At 35.5% G+C, this 13,819-nt stretch overlaps 1 protein-coding gene across 3 annotated transcripts in view; it reads left to right on the top strand.

Moving 5' to 3' along the window:
• Positions 1 to 13,819, top strand: part of SLCO1B1 (solute carrier organic anion transporter family member 1B1) — a 120,758-nt gene that overhangs the window by 63,111 nt on the left and 43,828 nt on the right. For all 3 annotated transcript variants that reach the window (XM_077953687.1, XM_077953688.1, XM_077953689.1), the window contains 4 exons: positions 1,237 to 1,369; positions 3,432 to 3,553; positions 5,256 to 5,402; positions 5,602 to 5,700. In XM_077953687.1, the coding sequence (XP_077809813.1) occupies positions 1,237 to 1,369; positions 3,432 to 3,553; positions 5,256 to 5,402; positions 5,602 to 5,700 (501 nt within the window). The remainder of the gene's footprint in view (positions 1 to 1,236; positions 1,370 to 3,431; positions 3,554 to 5,255; positions 5,403 to 5,601; positions 5,701 to 13,819) is intronic.

A 13,819-nucleotide genomic window follows, 5' to 3' on the forward strand; every position in this document is an offset into this window, starting at 1 on the left:
CATTAATCTTTGCTGATGCCATCAGTCATCTTACCATATCGAGTTCTAATTTGTATATATATCTATATTTTACATTTACAACAGCACTTATTATTTTTAGGCTGCCAGTTCTGATTTTACGGATGCAATGTGCCCTTGTACTCCTAAAGACACTAAATTTTTTATAAAGTAAAAAATTTACTCATTCATTTTGGTGCTTTTCTTCCAAACTATTTTTATGCTATTTTTTTCATAAATGCTCAGGAATCCTTAACTGCTATTTCTTCATTGTTGTGCATGAGGCTCCGGATGGATTAGAAGTGGTCATGACTCTTTCCATTTGATATGCTCTATGTATATTATTTAATATAAATGACTTATGCATGACATTAAATCTCAAGTGGTTTCTCCTCCAGGAAACTTTATGGAAGCTCTTTTTTTTTTTTTTTTTTTTTTTTTTTGAGACGGAGTCTCGCTCTGTCGCCCAAGCTAGAGTGCAGTGGCACGATCTCGGCTCACTGCAACCTCCGCCTCCCGGGTTCACGCCATTCTCCTGCCTCAGCCTCCCGAGTAGCTGGGACTACAGGCGCCCGCCACCTCGCCCGGCTAATTTTTTTATATTTTTAGTAGAGACGGGATTTCACCGTGTTAGCCAGGATGGTCTCGATTTCCTGACCTCGTGATCCGCCCGCCTCGGCCTCCCAAAGTGCTGGGATTATAGGCGTGAGCCACTGCGCCTGGCCTCTGGAAGCTCTTAATTAAGTTCCCCCTTTCTGTGGTTTGTTGGCAGTTCTGTCCCTCTGTTTTGTCTTCAAACTTCTTGAAGACAGATGCCATAGTTTATTCTTTTTCAAGTAACTTTCTTATTTCTGGCTGTGAGCTTCATGTCAGGTACATTTAGAAATTTAACTAATATTAAGAATAAAAAAAAAATGCATGAAGGAGCACCTTACCCTCAGATCAGGAAGATTCAGCTCCATTTTTCTTCATTCTAATATAATCCAGTCAACTCCAAATTTTTCAGTAAAATTTTGCTTCACTAATATTGCCAAGTAATTCAAGTGCTTTTTTTTTTTGTATTTAAAACAACTTTTCAGTGAGTGGTCTAATGTAGGTGAATTCACCTTCTCAATTAAATTACATCATCTTTGAGGGAAGGCACTATGTCTGGATTCTATTTGCATCCATTCTGGGGTTTTCAATTCTAGACGCAAAATTGAACTAAGTTGTATCAACATACTTTTGTTCTCTTCCTAGGAAATTTGCTTGTGATTGTATTTGTGAGTTACTTTGGGTCCAAACTACACAGACCAAAGTTAATTGGAATCGGTTGTTTCATTATGGGAATTGGAGGTGTTTTGACTGCTTTACCACATTTCTTCATGGGATAGTAAGTGTTTAAAAAAAAGAAAAAGGCCTCTGTGCCAGTAACTATCAGTACCTTGTAAATTAGGAGTAGAATTTTATTATTATCCCTTTAAATAGGCTGTTACCTTTTGAGAAGTATACTCACTAAGTGTGTATAGAAATAGTGTCTATTTGTCTACATAATCACTTTATCATAGCTTTCATAGACTTTGAAGTAACAAAAAGACTAAACTGTAGAGTTTCAAATGAAATACATAGGCTTTTTACGAGTTTTTAGTATAACATATATACTGTATGTCTTTGCCTATAAGATTTTGATTATTTTTGATAACACTTCAACACTTATACCTCTACCTACTGAGGTATAGGTGTTCCCATCATTTCGCTGAAGCTGTTATTCCTAAGGTCACTGTGTAGTTATAATTACAGTCAGATGCTCCTCAGAGAAAAGTTAAAATGGCACATGAGGGAGAAACTTATTTTTCACATTAAAGTTAATGTAGCCAGTTCAAGGATGATACGATTCTACCTCTTTCCATCGTAGTGCTATGCCTTGCATGGCCTTGGCCTCATGATCCAAATTATGGCAATGTATTTCCAGGCAACAAGGCAGAAGAAGAGAAGAAGAAGAAGAAACAAACAGTCCCCACAGGCTGAGGCTTAAGAAGCATTTTCAGGAGCAAAATATCTCCACTGACTTTACATTTACCAGATGTTAGTTACATTTCACACATAAATATATAAATGCTGAAAAAAAAGACGTTATTCCAAGATGCCATGTTCCCAGTTAAAAATCCCAGCTATGATCACTGTGGAAGGAAAGAAGAAAGAATATTGAGAGACAAGGAGCAGTGTCTGTTAGAGACACCAATTACTTTCTCAATGCCAAATCCAGCAGTGATGTCATTTGCTCACCATATTAATTCCATCTCCCTGCCATATTTGGCCCTTATAAAAAGTTTCTTCTTAGTGGTACTGCTCTAGCTTGTTTTCATCATACTGCACTCTCTTGATTCATTTTCTATCTTTGTGTCTTCTTCATCATGTCCATTTTTTTTTCCTCTGCTTTTGACACCATATCGTCAGAGTCCCCTAATTCCCTTTTTAATCTTTATTTATTATTTGTCATGATTTGTATGGAAAATAAACCTTAAAGGCAACTGTCACAGCTTCATCATTCATTCCACCCTAAAATTAAGGACCACAGTCTAGATCAGCATTTTTGTAAATATGACATAATATGTGACACCTTTGCACCTGTTATTTCTACAGCCTTGAATACCTTTGTTTCTTTGTCTACCCTTCTGTTCATCTTCAAGATTCGTTTTACCTGTCATTCTTATTTTGGTGTCTTCTCTGATCTATTCCCACAACCTCCAAGTAAAGCTGATCATATCCTTTGTCTCTGTGACAACTCAGGACCTTGTATATTAAACAAACATTTTATCGTATATGTTTATATTAGTGTGAAATTCCCTAAGTACAAAAACTGTGCGTTTTATTTCTAGTTCTTTGAAGCTGAGCATAATGCCTGGAATACAGTAGGCTGCCTTTAGAGCTCACATGGTACCTAATTATTTATAGATATTAACATCTCTGTTATTCCTATCAAGTTTTCTCCCATGTAGTTGAAATGGACTAGATTTTATTTTTACTACGTTTTGAAGAGTCATACATTAGAGCGTGTGTGTGAATATGTGTCCATGAAAGAAAATCTGACAGACTGATCATCTTTGAAGATAATTCAAAAGGATGAATGGTTACATGCAATTAATAATTACTTTTTAAAAAGGTGAAACCAGGGTATTTCATATATTGACCATAATAGAACCACTCCTAGGATAATAGGAAGGTGATAACCCACCTAGCCTGGGGTGTACCGAATTATCTTTCTTCTGGACACTTCCGTTTCACTTTTACCCATCACATCTCTTAAAACACATGCTGGGAAATTGACAGAAAGGATTCTGGTAATTTGGGGAAGATAATGGTGCAAATAAAGGGGAATATTTCTCTGTATTTCTAGGAAAAGTGAAAATATTCAGTAGATAAGCAAAATGTTTAATTCAGTGATGTCCTTACAGTTACAGGTATTCTAAAGAAATTAATATTGATTCATCAGAAAATTCAACATCGACCTTATCCACCTGTTTAATTAATCAAATTGTATCACTCAATAGAACATCACCTGAGATAGTGGGAAAAGGTAAGAATTAACATTGACAGTAAGAAGTCTTCCAACATGTATAAATTTAATTACATCTCTAAACATTGTTGTGATATTCATTAGCAAAATTTAATTACAAATGAATAGGAAAAACATTTGACTCTTACAGACATAATTATAGTGTTAATGTACACAGTTGACTCTTTAACAACACAGGTTTAAACTATGTGGTTTCACTTCTATGCAAATGTTGTCCATCCAAACTAGGTGATAAACCTGCCAATAAGAATATCTGACATTTTCTATATTTGGATTGCACGGGGCCAACTGCAGAACTTAAGTGTGCATGAATTTGAGAACACACAGGCAGCCCGGTAACAAATTCCTTAATATGCCAAGGGATGACTGTATTATATGTAAAAGCGTTTAGAAGTAGATCAGAAAAGAGAGTATTTTCAGTAGAAAATTGACAAAGAATATATGCATTAAAGTAAAACAGGAGGAAATAGTATAAATATGTAAATCATATAACTTTGCTTTCAATGCAAAAGGCAAACTATTGTATCATTTAAAGATTTTTTTGCCTATTGTAACCCAAATTATAAATTATAATTGCAAATTGTACCGCTAAGGATTTTTTTAAACCTATTAAATAAAAAAAGACTACAAATATATAGAAACGAGGTGGAGGCAAAAAAGGATTTCACATTGTATATATTGCTGAAAGTGTATACATTTGTAAATCTTTCTGGAGATTCATTATCAACATATATTAAGAACAAAAATATACTTACCTACTTAGTCTGAAATTCTGCTATTATTGATTAATCTTGAAGAAATAACCAGGAAACTGCAAAAGGACTTATTTACAGTTATAGTCATGATAAACCTAACAGAATAAAACAATAAAAAAGAAAATGAAAAATAAGATATTGAACAAACACATTTTGAAACTTATTCAACACATTACTGTCCAGTCATTAAAGTTTTGATGTTAAAAAATCTTAACAACATGGAACAATTGTTATAATATAGCAATGGTTATATTGTGTATAACATGGTTAATGGTTAACTGTGTATACCATTTCATAATATGAACTGGATTTTTAAACATATAATGGACATAATGAGTGTAATGCGCATATTTTGTGCAAATCTGGAAGATATATAAAAACACTTGAGGTGATCTTCTGTGTGCAATGTGATTACAGATAATTTTTACTTGTTTATGCTTTTCTATATGATATGGCTTGACTGTGTCCCCACTCAAATATCACCTTGATTGTAATAATCTCCACATGCCAAGAGTGGGGCCAAGTGGAGATAATTGATTCATGGGGGCGGTTTCCCCCATACTGTTCTCATGATAATGAGTAAGTCTCACAAGATCTGGTGATTTTATAAATGAGAGTTACCCTGCACACATTCTCTTGCCTGCCACCATGTGAGACATGTCTTTGCTCTTCCTTCACCTTCCACCATGATTGTGAGGCCCCCTAGCCATGAGGAACTGTGAGTCCGTTAAACCTTTTTCCTTTATAAATTACCCAGTCTCAGGTATATATTTATTAGCAGCATAAGAATGGACTAATAGACCATATTTTCAAAGTTTGCGAAGTGAATATAAATTACTTGTACTTGTAAATTTTAAAAAAAGAGTAGAGTAAGAGTTAAGTAGTTGAATTTGTAATAGAAATGCTAAAATGAATGTTTACAATGAAACACTCTCTTATCTACACAGGTTGTGTGAAGGAATCTGGGTCATACATGTGGATGTATGTGTTCATGGGCAATATGCTTCGGGGAATAGGGGAGACTCCCATAGTACCACTGGGGCTTTCTTACATGGATGATTTTGCTAAAGAAGGACATTCTTCTTTGTATTTAGGTAATGTACACAAAATATTAAATTGCATGATCACTTTCCCTTTGTCTACTTTTGAAATAGTAGAGTTACTAAACTTATTATTTCACCTATTAGAACATATATTTGGGTATATGAATTGTATCATGTTTCTTTTAAAAACATGATGAATAAGAGCCATGCATTCTTGGCATCTAGTAAAATTGCTTTATAATATTTTCAGGTATATTGAATGCAATCGCAATGATTGGTCCAATCATTGGCTTTACCCTGGGATCTCTGTTTTCTAAAATGTACGTGGATATTGGATCTGTAGATCTAAGTAAGTGCAACCAGAACAAGGTACTATGATAATGTCTTTCTAAGCACACACGCAGAAAACATTTTTCCAAATAACTGAATTCACTCTTTCAATAGTCCTTTGCTTAATATAATTAGAAAGTTACAAGTAGGAAATAAATGCATTACTAATCAGAATAAATATAAAATCTAGCTCCCATTTATACTATCTTTTACAGCTAAGTGTAAAATGAGAGAATGTAAACAAATTTATTTTCATGAGCTTGGTCCAAAATAACCAAATGTAAAAAGTCTGCCTCCCAAACTGACGGCCCAGTCAAGTAAATTTTATTTTTCAGTTGATGGTGGCTTGGATGTTGATGTGTAGAACTTGAAGTTTGCTTTGCTAAAGTCTTCCTGTGGCTGCTGCATTGGTTTATGGCTGGAGTCATTTGAGAGACTTCACTGTGTAATTTATGGTCATTTTCCCTGGTCCTAGCAGAGGACTTGGCATATGGCAACATTCAGTAAGTACTTGTTGAACAAAGGAATAAAGCAGAGGACACATAAATTAAATCTATGATTTTCTTCTTCATTCTCAGAGCATACTTTCCTTCTTGTCTCATAGGTGAAAGTGATGCCATGTTATAAAAACTGTCTCAACTTCAGGCCCTTTTCCCTAAAAATATTCTTGCACCATATCTGTCTTTATCTTCTTTTTCTTTTTCCCAACTCAGTGGAAAATATATCCATCTGTAACCAATGCTGATAGATCTAGCTGGAGCTTAGATTCTCCCTTCCTGTTTCTTTATCTCCATCTTCTCTTTGATTCAGCAAACACACTCAAGTATTTCCCATCTTTATACATAGCTACAGTTTTTTACACCCCCACACAACTTTCTAGCTGAATCTTTTTTTATTCCTCTTCAGAGCCAAGCACCTAGGAAAATATCAACTAAATTAGCTAAGATATCTCACCTTCTCACCTCCCATCCACTTCTCAATCCAGTATAATCTGCTTCTGTTGTTAGTGAAACACAATCGATTTCTACCTACTTTGCTATAGATTTGTAAATGGGTATATTTCTATCATTTGTGTTAACTGATATTTCCAGTTCTTCTTCATGTTTTCCCTTCTTAGATATCCTATTAGCACCTAAAGCGCAATATGTCAAAATCTGATCTCATCATCTTACCTCCAAACCCACTTTATTCCCTCTATTCCTTCTCTTGATTAATATCCATACCTTATTCAAGTATTGACTGAGTTACTGTGCCCTGTAATCTCACATTTCTCTGCATTTACACTTGGTAAAACTTTTCCCTTTTTTCATTTGCATAGTTCTTGAAGTCTCTTCCAAAATATGGCTCCTCCTAGAGAAACCTTACTTCACCACTTTCTGTTAGTCCCAAATGAATAGCCAAGAGCATGCCTTTATTGTAACTCTTCTCACAATGAGCTATTAATACTTGTGTGCTTACTTGCCATCTCTTTACCACATGACAGAATGACATGTTCTTAGCAAATAATAATTAGTTATGTTTGTGAATAAATAAATATGATTTTCTATCTCACTAGGACTTCAATAGATCATTCCAAAGAGATCAAAGGATCCATTTCCACGATGAGATAGACATCACAGTGGGCCAGCAACAGCCAAAAGCTTGAAAGTGTTTGCTAATCTAAAACTATAAAGAAAATACTTGATAAAATGTTTTACATGTTCAGTGTTAGACATATGACTTAGAGTAGCTACATGTTATGTACGTTATTTCTATTCATTCAACTCCAGTTTCATCATTGCTTTATCACGAAGAGTACAGAAATAAGTGGTAAATGTCCTTAGGTAAATTATTTTATAAGCTCTCTATTAAGAAACCATTACATGATTTTATAATTTATCACGATACAATTTCTAACATTGAATGTTCAGGTATTATTATATCTTCTCTTATTCAGTGATGAGTATGAGCTTCACTTATAAAGTATACTTTGGCAAACTCCAATGCTTAAAGGAGCTGAAGAGATAAAATAAATGAGTAAAAAGTGCCAGGAACAGGAATTTAGGGTGTGATGGTTAGAATAGGAGAATTTTTTTGGTTGTGAACTGCTCTCCCCACAGGTCCAAAAGCACTTGTGTTCCTCAGCTCTGGCTTATTCTTTTAATGCACAAATTTAGGCCCTGCATTGACAAGGACTTCTGATTGGTTTCCAAGAAAATCCAAAATCGAAAATTTTTATGTAGAATTTTTCAATTTTTAAGACTGTGAGTAAGCCAAGAAAAACTATTTCTCAGGTCCTATCTAGCGAGATTATGACCCTTAGTTAGTATGTGTAGAACAGTGAAAGAACAGAAAAAAAAGTCATCAAAATTAACAGTTGTCACAGGTGATGAATAAATACTTTGCATGTAGATGGAGTCACTGATTTAACCAATCATTTCCTGAAGTCTGAGTTGTTGATTATGACACAATATGATCATATAGATCAAATTTAAATCTGTGCATACTTGAAAATAAATTATTTCTAGATAGTTTGTAATCAAGTCAATGTTATCTCATATTAATGAGTTTTCTTATAGATCAGAGTAATGGTACCACTTAATTGTGCCACAAACTACTATGGTGTGTGTGTTTCTGTATGCATACACTTTTTTATTTCTTATTTTTCTTTTATTGTGGTAAGAACAATTAAAATGAAATCCACCTTCTTAACAGATTTTGAAACATACAGTGTACCCATGAATAATAGGTTTAAATTATGCTTGTCCACTTATGTACAGATTTTTTCAAGAAATATATTGAAAACCTTTGAGGAGATTTGTGAAAATTTGAGAAAATTTATAGATGAATTGCATAGTGTAGAAATATAGAAAACCCTAAGAAAAAGGTATGTCATGAATGCATAAAATGTTTAGATACTAAACTATTTTATCCGTTACTACCATAAAATATACACAAATCTATTATAAGAAGTTAAACTTATTAGAGGGGACAACATGGCCAACTGGACACACTCAGGAAGCACCACTTCCACTGAGGAAGCCCAAAATATTCAGTAAACTAACATACTTCCAGCATATCTTTTGAGAGAAAACACTGAAAGTCAATAGAGGTGACACAGACACTGAGGCTGAAGAGAGAGAAAACTGGAAACCCAGTGCAAGGTTGTTGAACACCAGAGATAGTTTCCAGCCCTGAATGGCTCCTAGCTAAGGGGTGAGTAAAGTGGCAGTGGAACCTCCTATTCTTGCTGATGACATCTGGGATCCTACCTACAAGAGAACCCACGACCCCCAGAGACAGTGGAACAGGCAGAGGCACCTGCCCAGAGAGTGGACAGAAATAGAACTACAGCCAGCATTGAACCCGGGGGGGTTGCATATTGGGTAGCTGCAGCAGAACGCAGCTGTAGGTGTCCAACATCCAATGCTCCCTTTCTTCCACCAAGTAGCTCTCAACTCACCTGACTGCTGAGCCAAGAGAGAGTGGGGCCAACTTTCCTGTGAGCTGGGACACATCTGTACTGTAGGCCCTTCTGCCCGCCAGTCCCTCCCAGTACTCCTGCCTGGCCACACCTGAAAGAACATGTGCACAGCACAGCCTCCACTGCTCAGCCTGAGGGTTTTTTCCAGTACTCCCACCTGGGTACTTCCTCAGTGTCCTTGGAGCACTTCAGATCCCCCAGTGTAGCTACTGCCTGAACCAGAGGGACCAGACAATGGAGCCACAGGCTAGTCCCAAAACCTCAGGGCTGCAGTGCATAGCTTGGGAGTGTGAACTGAGATTGGTGCCAAGCACTCAAGCAGAGGAGGAGCCCCCAATCTCAGAACACTGAGAGGGGTGAGATGCATGGTGTCATGGGCCAGTGTGGAATGAGACATGCCTCTTTTCATAGGCCCAGTCCGGGAAGGCTGTGTCCTGTCTGCTAGCTCCTGCCTCTGCCTGAGGGAGCTCCATGGCTCAGAACAGTTTCCTAACAAAGGAAACACAAGTGTGGTTTACCAGTGACCAGAGAGGGCATCCCCCAAGACCCAGGAGTAGGCCTGTTATGGGGGTCATCTGTCTTCCCTGCTGCCACAAGCACTGTTGTAAACACACTGAGAAACAAAAGAGCTATGCCCCTGAGTAACAGTTTATCTGACAGCCATTACTCTTAAGCACCATTTACTGGATTACAGCTCAATTTAAAACATCTATATTTATATAGATAAACATAGATAACATAGATAAACATCTATACAAATATATATACACACATATATATGTTTATATATATATGCACACATATGTGTATGTGCGTGTATATACATATATATATATAAAAAATTTGAGACTGTATCTCGCTCTGTTACCCAGGCTGGAGTGCAGAGAAGTAATTATAGCTCACTGTAGCCTCAAGCTCCTTGGCTCAAGTCATTCTTCCACAGCCTTCTAAGTAGCTGGGACTACAGGCACACACCACTACACTTAGCTAATATTTGTTATTTTCTGTAGAGACAGGGTTTTCCATGTTGCCCAGGCTGATCTCAAACTTCTGGCCTCAAGTGATCCTCCCACCTTAGCCTCACAAAGTGCTGGAATTACAGGCTTGGGCCACTGTGCCTGGCTTCAAACATAGTTTGCCAGTATACATTGTGTACGAAACTGAGAGCAAGAATCTACCTACAAATAAAAATATTGTACAGAGTCTTATCCCAGAAATTAACCCAAATGACCATACTGAACTTGCACCACAGTTAAACGAACACCAGCCACTCGAGATTAAAAGGAATCAACAAGAAATCTGGCAATTCAAAAGGTAAGAATGTACCTTAAACTTAAAATGGGTGCATTTGAGCTCTCCAGCGATGGTTCTTAACCACATTGAAATGACTAAAATGACAGACAGACAATTCGGAATCTGGATAGGAAGAAAGCTCATTGAGATTCAGGAAAGTGTTGAAACACAATTTAAGGAATTCAGTAATTCCAGTAGAATGAACCAAAAGCTGAAAGACAAAATAGCCATTAAACAAATACTACTACTGGAATTAAAAAAAAAAAAAAAAAAAAAAAAAAAAAAAAAAAAACTACATGAATTTTATAATACATTCAGACCTTTAGCAGCAGAAGAACATACCAAAGAGAGAAAAGAATCTCAGAGCTTGAAAACCAGTTTTGATAATCAACTCCATCAGACAAAAATAAAGAAAAAAAACCTTAAAAATGAAGAAAACTTCTAGGAATTTGGTTTCTTTCGGTAAAGAAACCAAACCTATGATTCTTTGGAATTCCTGAGAGAGAAAAAGAGAGAGTAAGTAACTTGTAAAACATATTTGCAGATATGGTCCATGAAAATATTCTCAGTCTTACTAGAGAGATTGACATGCAAATTCATAAATTACAGAGAACCCCTTTGAGATGCTATAAAGATGGCAATCCCCAAGGCATCTACTCATTAGATTCACCAAGGTCCATATGAAAGAAACAAATATTTTAAGATTTTTTGGGGGGCAACTAGAGAGATGGATCAAGTCACTGTCAAGGGGAACCCCATCAGTCTTGCAGAATGCCTTTGAGCAAAAGCCATACAAGCCAGAAGAGATTGGGGGCCTATTTTCAGCACGCTTAAAGAAAAGAAATTTCAACCAATGAATTCATATCCCACCAAATTAATTTTATAAATGAAAGAGAACTAAAATCCTTCTCAGACAAGCAAACATTGAGGAAATTTCTTATCACTAGGCCAGCCTTATAACAGGTCTCTAGAAGAGTGCTAAACATGGAAACAAAAGATTACTTCCTGCCACGACAAAAACACACTTAAATACATAGCCCAGACACATAAAGCGACTACACAACCAAGTCTATGAAACAACCAGCTAACAACATGATGCCATGATCAAAATCTCACATATAAATAATAACCCTGAATGTAAACAGGCTAACTGCCCCAATTAAAAGACACTGAGTGACAAGCTTCATAAGAAGACAAAACTTAGCCTTCTGTTATCTTTTAAAAGACACATTTTACATGTATAATACCCACAGGATCAAAGTAAAGGGACGGAAAGAAATCTATCCATGCAAACAGGAAACAGAACAGGGCAGTAATCACTATTCTTACATCAGATAAAACAGACATTAAACCAAAAACAGTTAAGAAGGATAAAGAAGGGTATTACATAAGGATAAAGTGTTCAATTTAACGAGAAGACTTAACTATTCTAAATATATATGCAGTCAAAAGTGGAGGATCCAGATTGACAAAAAAATTTCTTAGAGACCTAAGGAAACTAAAAACAGACGGCCGTACCATAATAGTGGAAGATTTCAGCAACTCGCTGACAGTGTTAGGTATCGAAGCAGAAAATTAAAATGTAAATTTTGGACTTAAACTCAACTCTCAAACAATTGGATCCAAAAACATCCTACAGAATACTCCACCCGACACTAACAGAATATACTTTCTTCTCATCTGCATATAGATTGTATTCTAAGATCAATCACATGCTCAGTCATAAAGAAAGTCTCAATACATTCAAAAAATTAAAAGTTTTTTGAGCACATTCTTCAACAAAAGTGCAATAAAAATAGAAATCAATACCAAAAAGAGTTCTTAAAGCCACCCAAAACATGGTAATTCAACAACTTTTCCTGAATAATTCTTGATTTAAGAATTAAATTTAAAGAGTTTTTTGAAATTAAATGAAAGAGAGACATACCTCACCAAAATCTTTGGGATCTATCTAAAGTAGTGTTAAGAGGAAGTTTACCATGCTAAAGGCCTTCATCAAGAAGGCGGAGAGATTTCAAATTAACAATTTAATCTTGCACTTACACTAACCAGAAAAAAAAAGGACATCCCCCAAGCAAACTGAAAATAAATAAATAAAATCGGAGAAGAACTGAATGAAATTGTGATGCAAAATGTAGACAAAAGATAAATAAAACCAAGAGTTTGTTATTCGAAAGAATATAAAAAGTTTAGACTGTTAACTAGATTAACAAATAAAAAAAGGAGATCTAATTAAGCACAATCAGAAATGACAAAGATCACATTACAACAGCTCCCAAAGAAATGCATTATGAATGCCTCTGTGCACACAGATTAGAAAATCTAGAGGAAATAGAGTCATTCTTGGAAACAACCTCCGAAGATTAAATCAGAAAAAAAGTGAAAACCTGAACAGAATGATAACAAGTTATCAAATTGAATTAGTAGTAAAAAACCTACTGACCAAAAAAAGCCCTGGACCAGATGGATTCTCAGCCAAATTCTACTAATTCTAATTTTATTTTATTCTAACATAAAAGTTCATTTTTTTAAAAGTTAAACTTTAAATTTAAGGACAGAAACACAAATATACCTCATATTATGTCATCCGCAGTCAAGAGAAGTGAAAACAAATATGAAGATGTACTATTAAGGCATAACTTTATAAAATTGACTGTAGTACATACTTTGCTGCTATAATAATTTCATAGCACCTCCTCATAAGGCTGTGTTGAAAGCACCTGCTTAAAACACCATGTGACACTAATTATCTCCACATGAACAGTTCCTCTCTCCAGTAAATTGTGGATTGCAGCAAAATCTGATTGCTTGTGATTCTTATGTATTTTTATACTGTTTAGTGCAATACTGTAAAGTTGGAATAACACCATTGGAGCCATATGAATTGTCACTAGTGATGCTGAAACTGCTCCTAAGAAACTGAGAAAGTCACGACATTACAAGAAAAGTTGAATTGCTTGATATATAATGCAGATTGAGGTCTTCAGCTGCCCATTGTTTCAATACAAATGAATCCAGCATAAGGATCATTGTAAAAAACAAGAAAAGGAAAAAGAAAAAAGGAAATTCATGATGGCATTGCTGAGGCTATGCCAGCAGGCACAAAAGCTTGCACTTTTAGTAATATACCATCGTATCTCATATTGAAAATGACATTGTTATGTGGCTGCAAACTTTTATAAGAAAGGCATAACCATAGACTTTAATGTGACTTGAGAAAAAAATGAAGTTATTATGTGACCCTTTAAAGCAAAGGATGGTGAGGGATCTAAAGCCGGAGAAACTAATGCAAGCAAAGGATGGTTTGATAATTTTAGAAAAAGATTTGGGTTTAAAATTTTTCAGAATAACAGAAGAAGCAGCTTCTGCCAAATGAGAGAAA

Source organism: Macaca mulatta, chromosome 11 (assembly GCF_049350105.2).
Source record: "Macaca mulatta isolate MMU2019108-1 chromosome 11, T2T-MMU8v2.0, whole genome shotgun sequence".
NCBI classification, from domain to species: Eukaryota; Metazoa; Chordata; class Mammalia; order Primates; family Cercopithecidae; genus Macaca; species Macaca mulatta.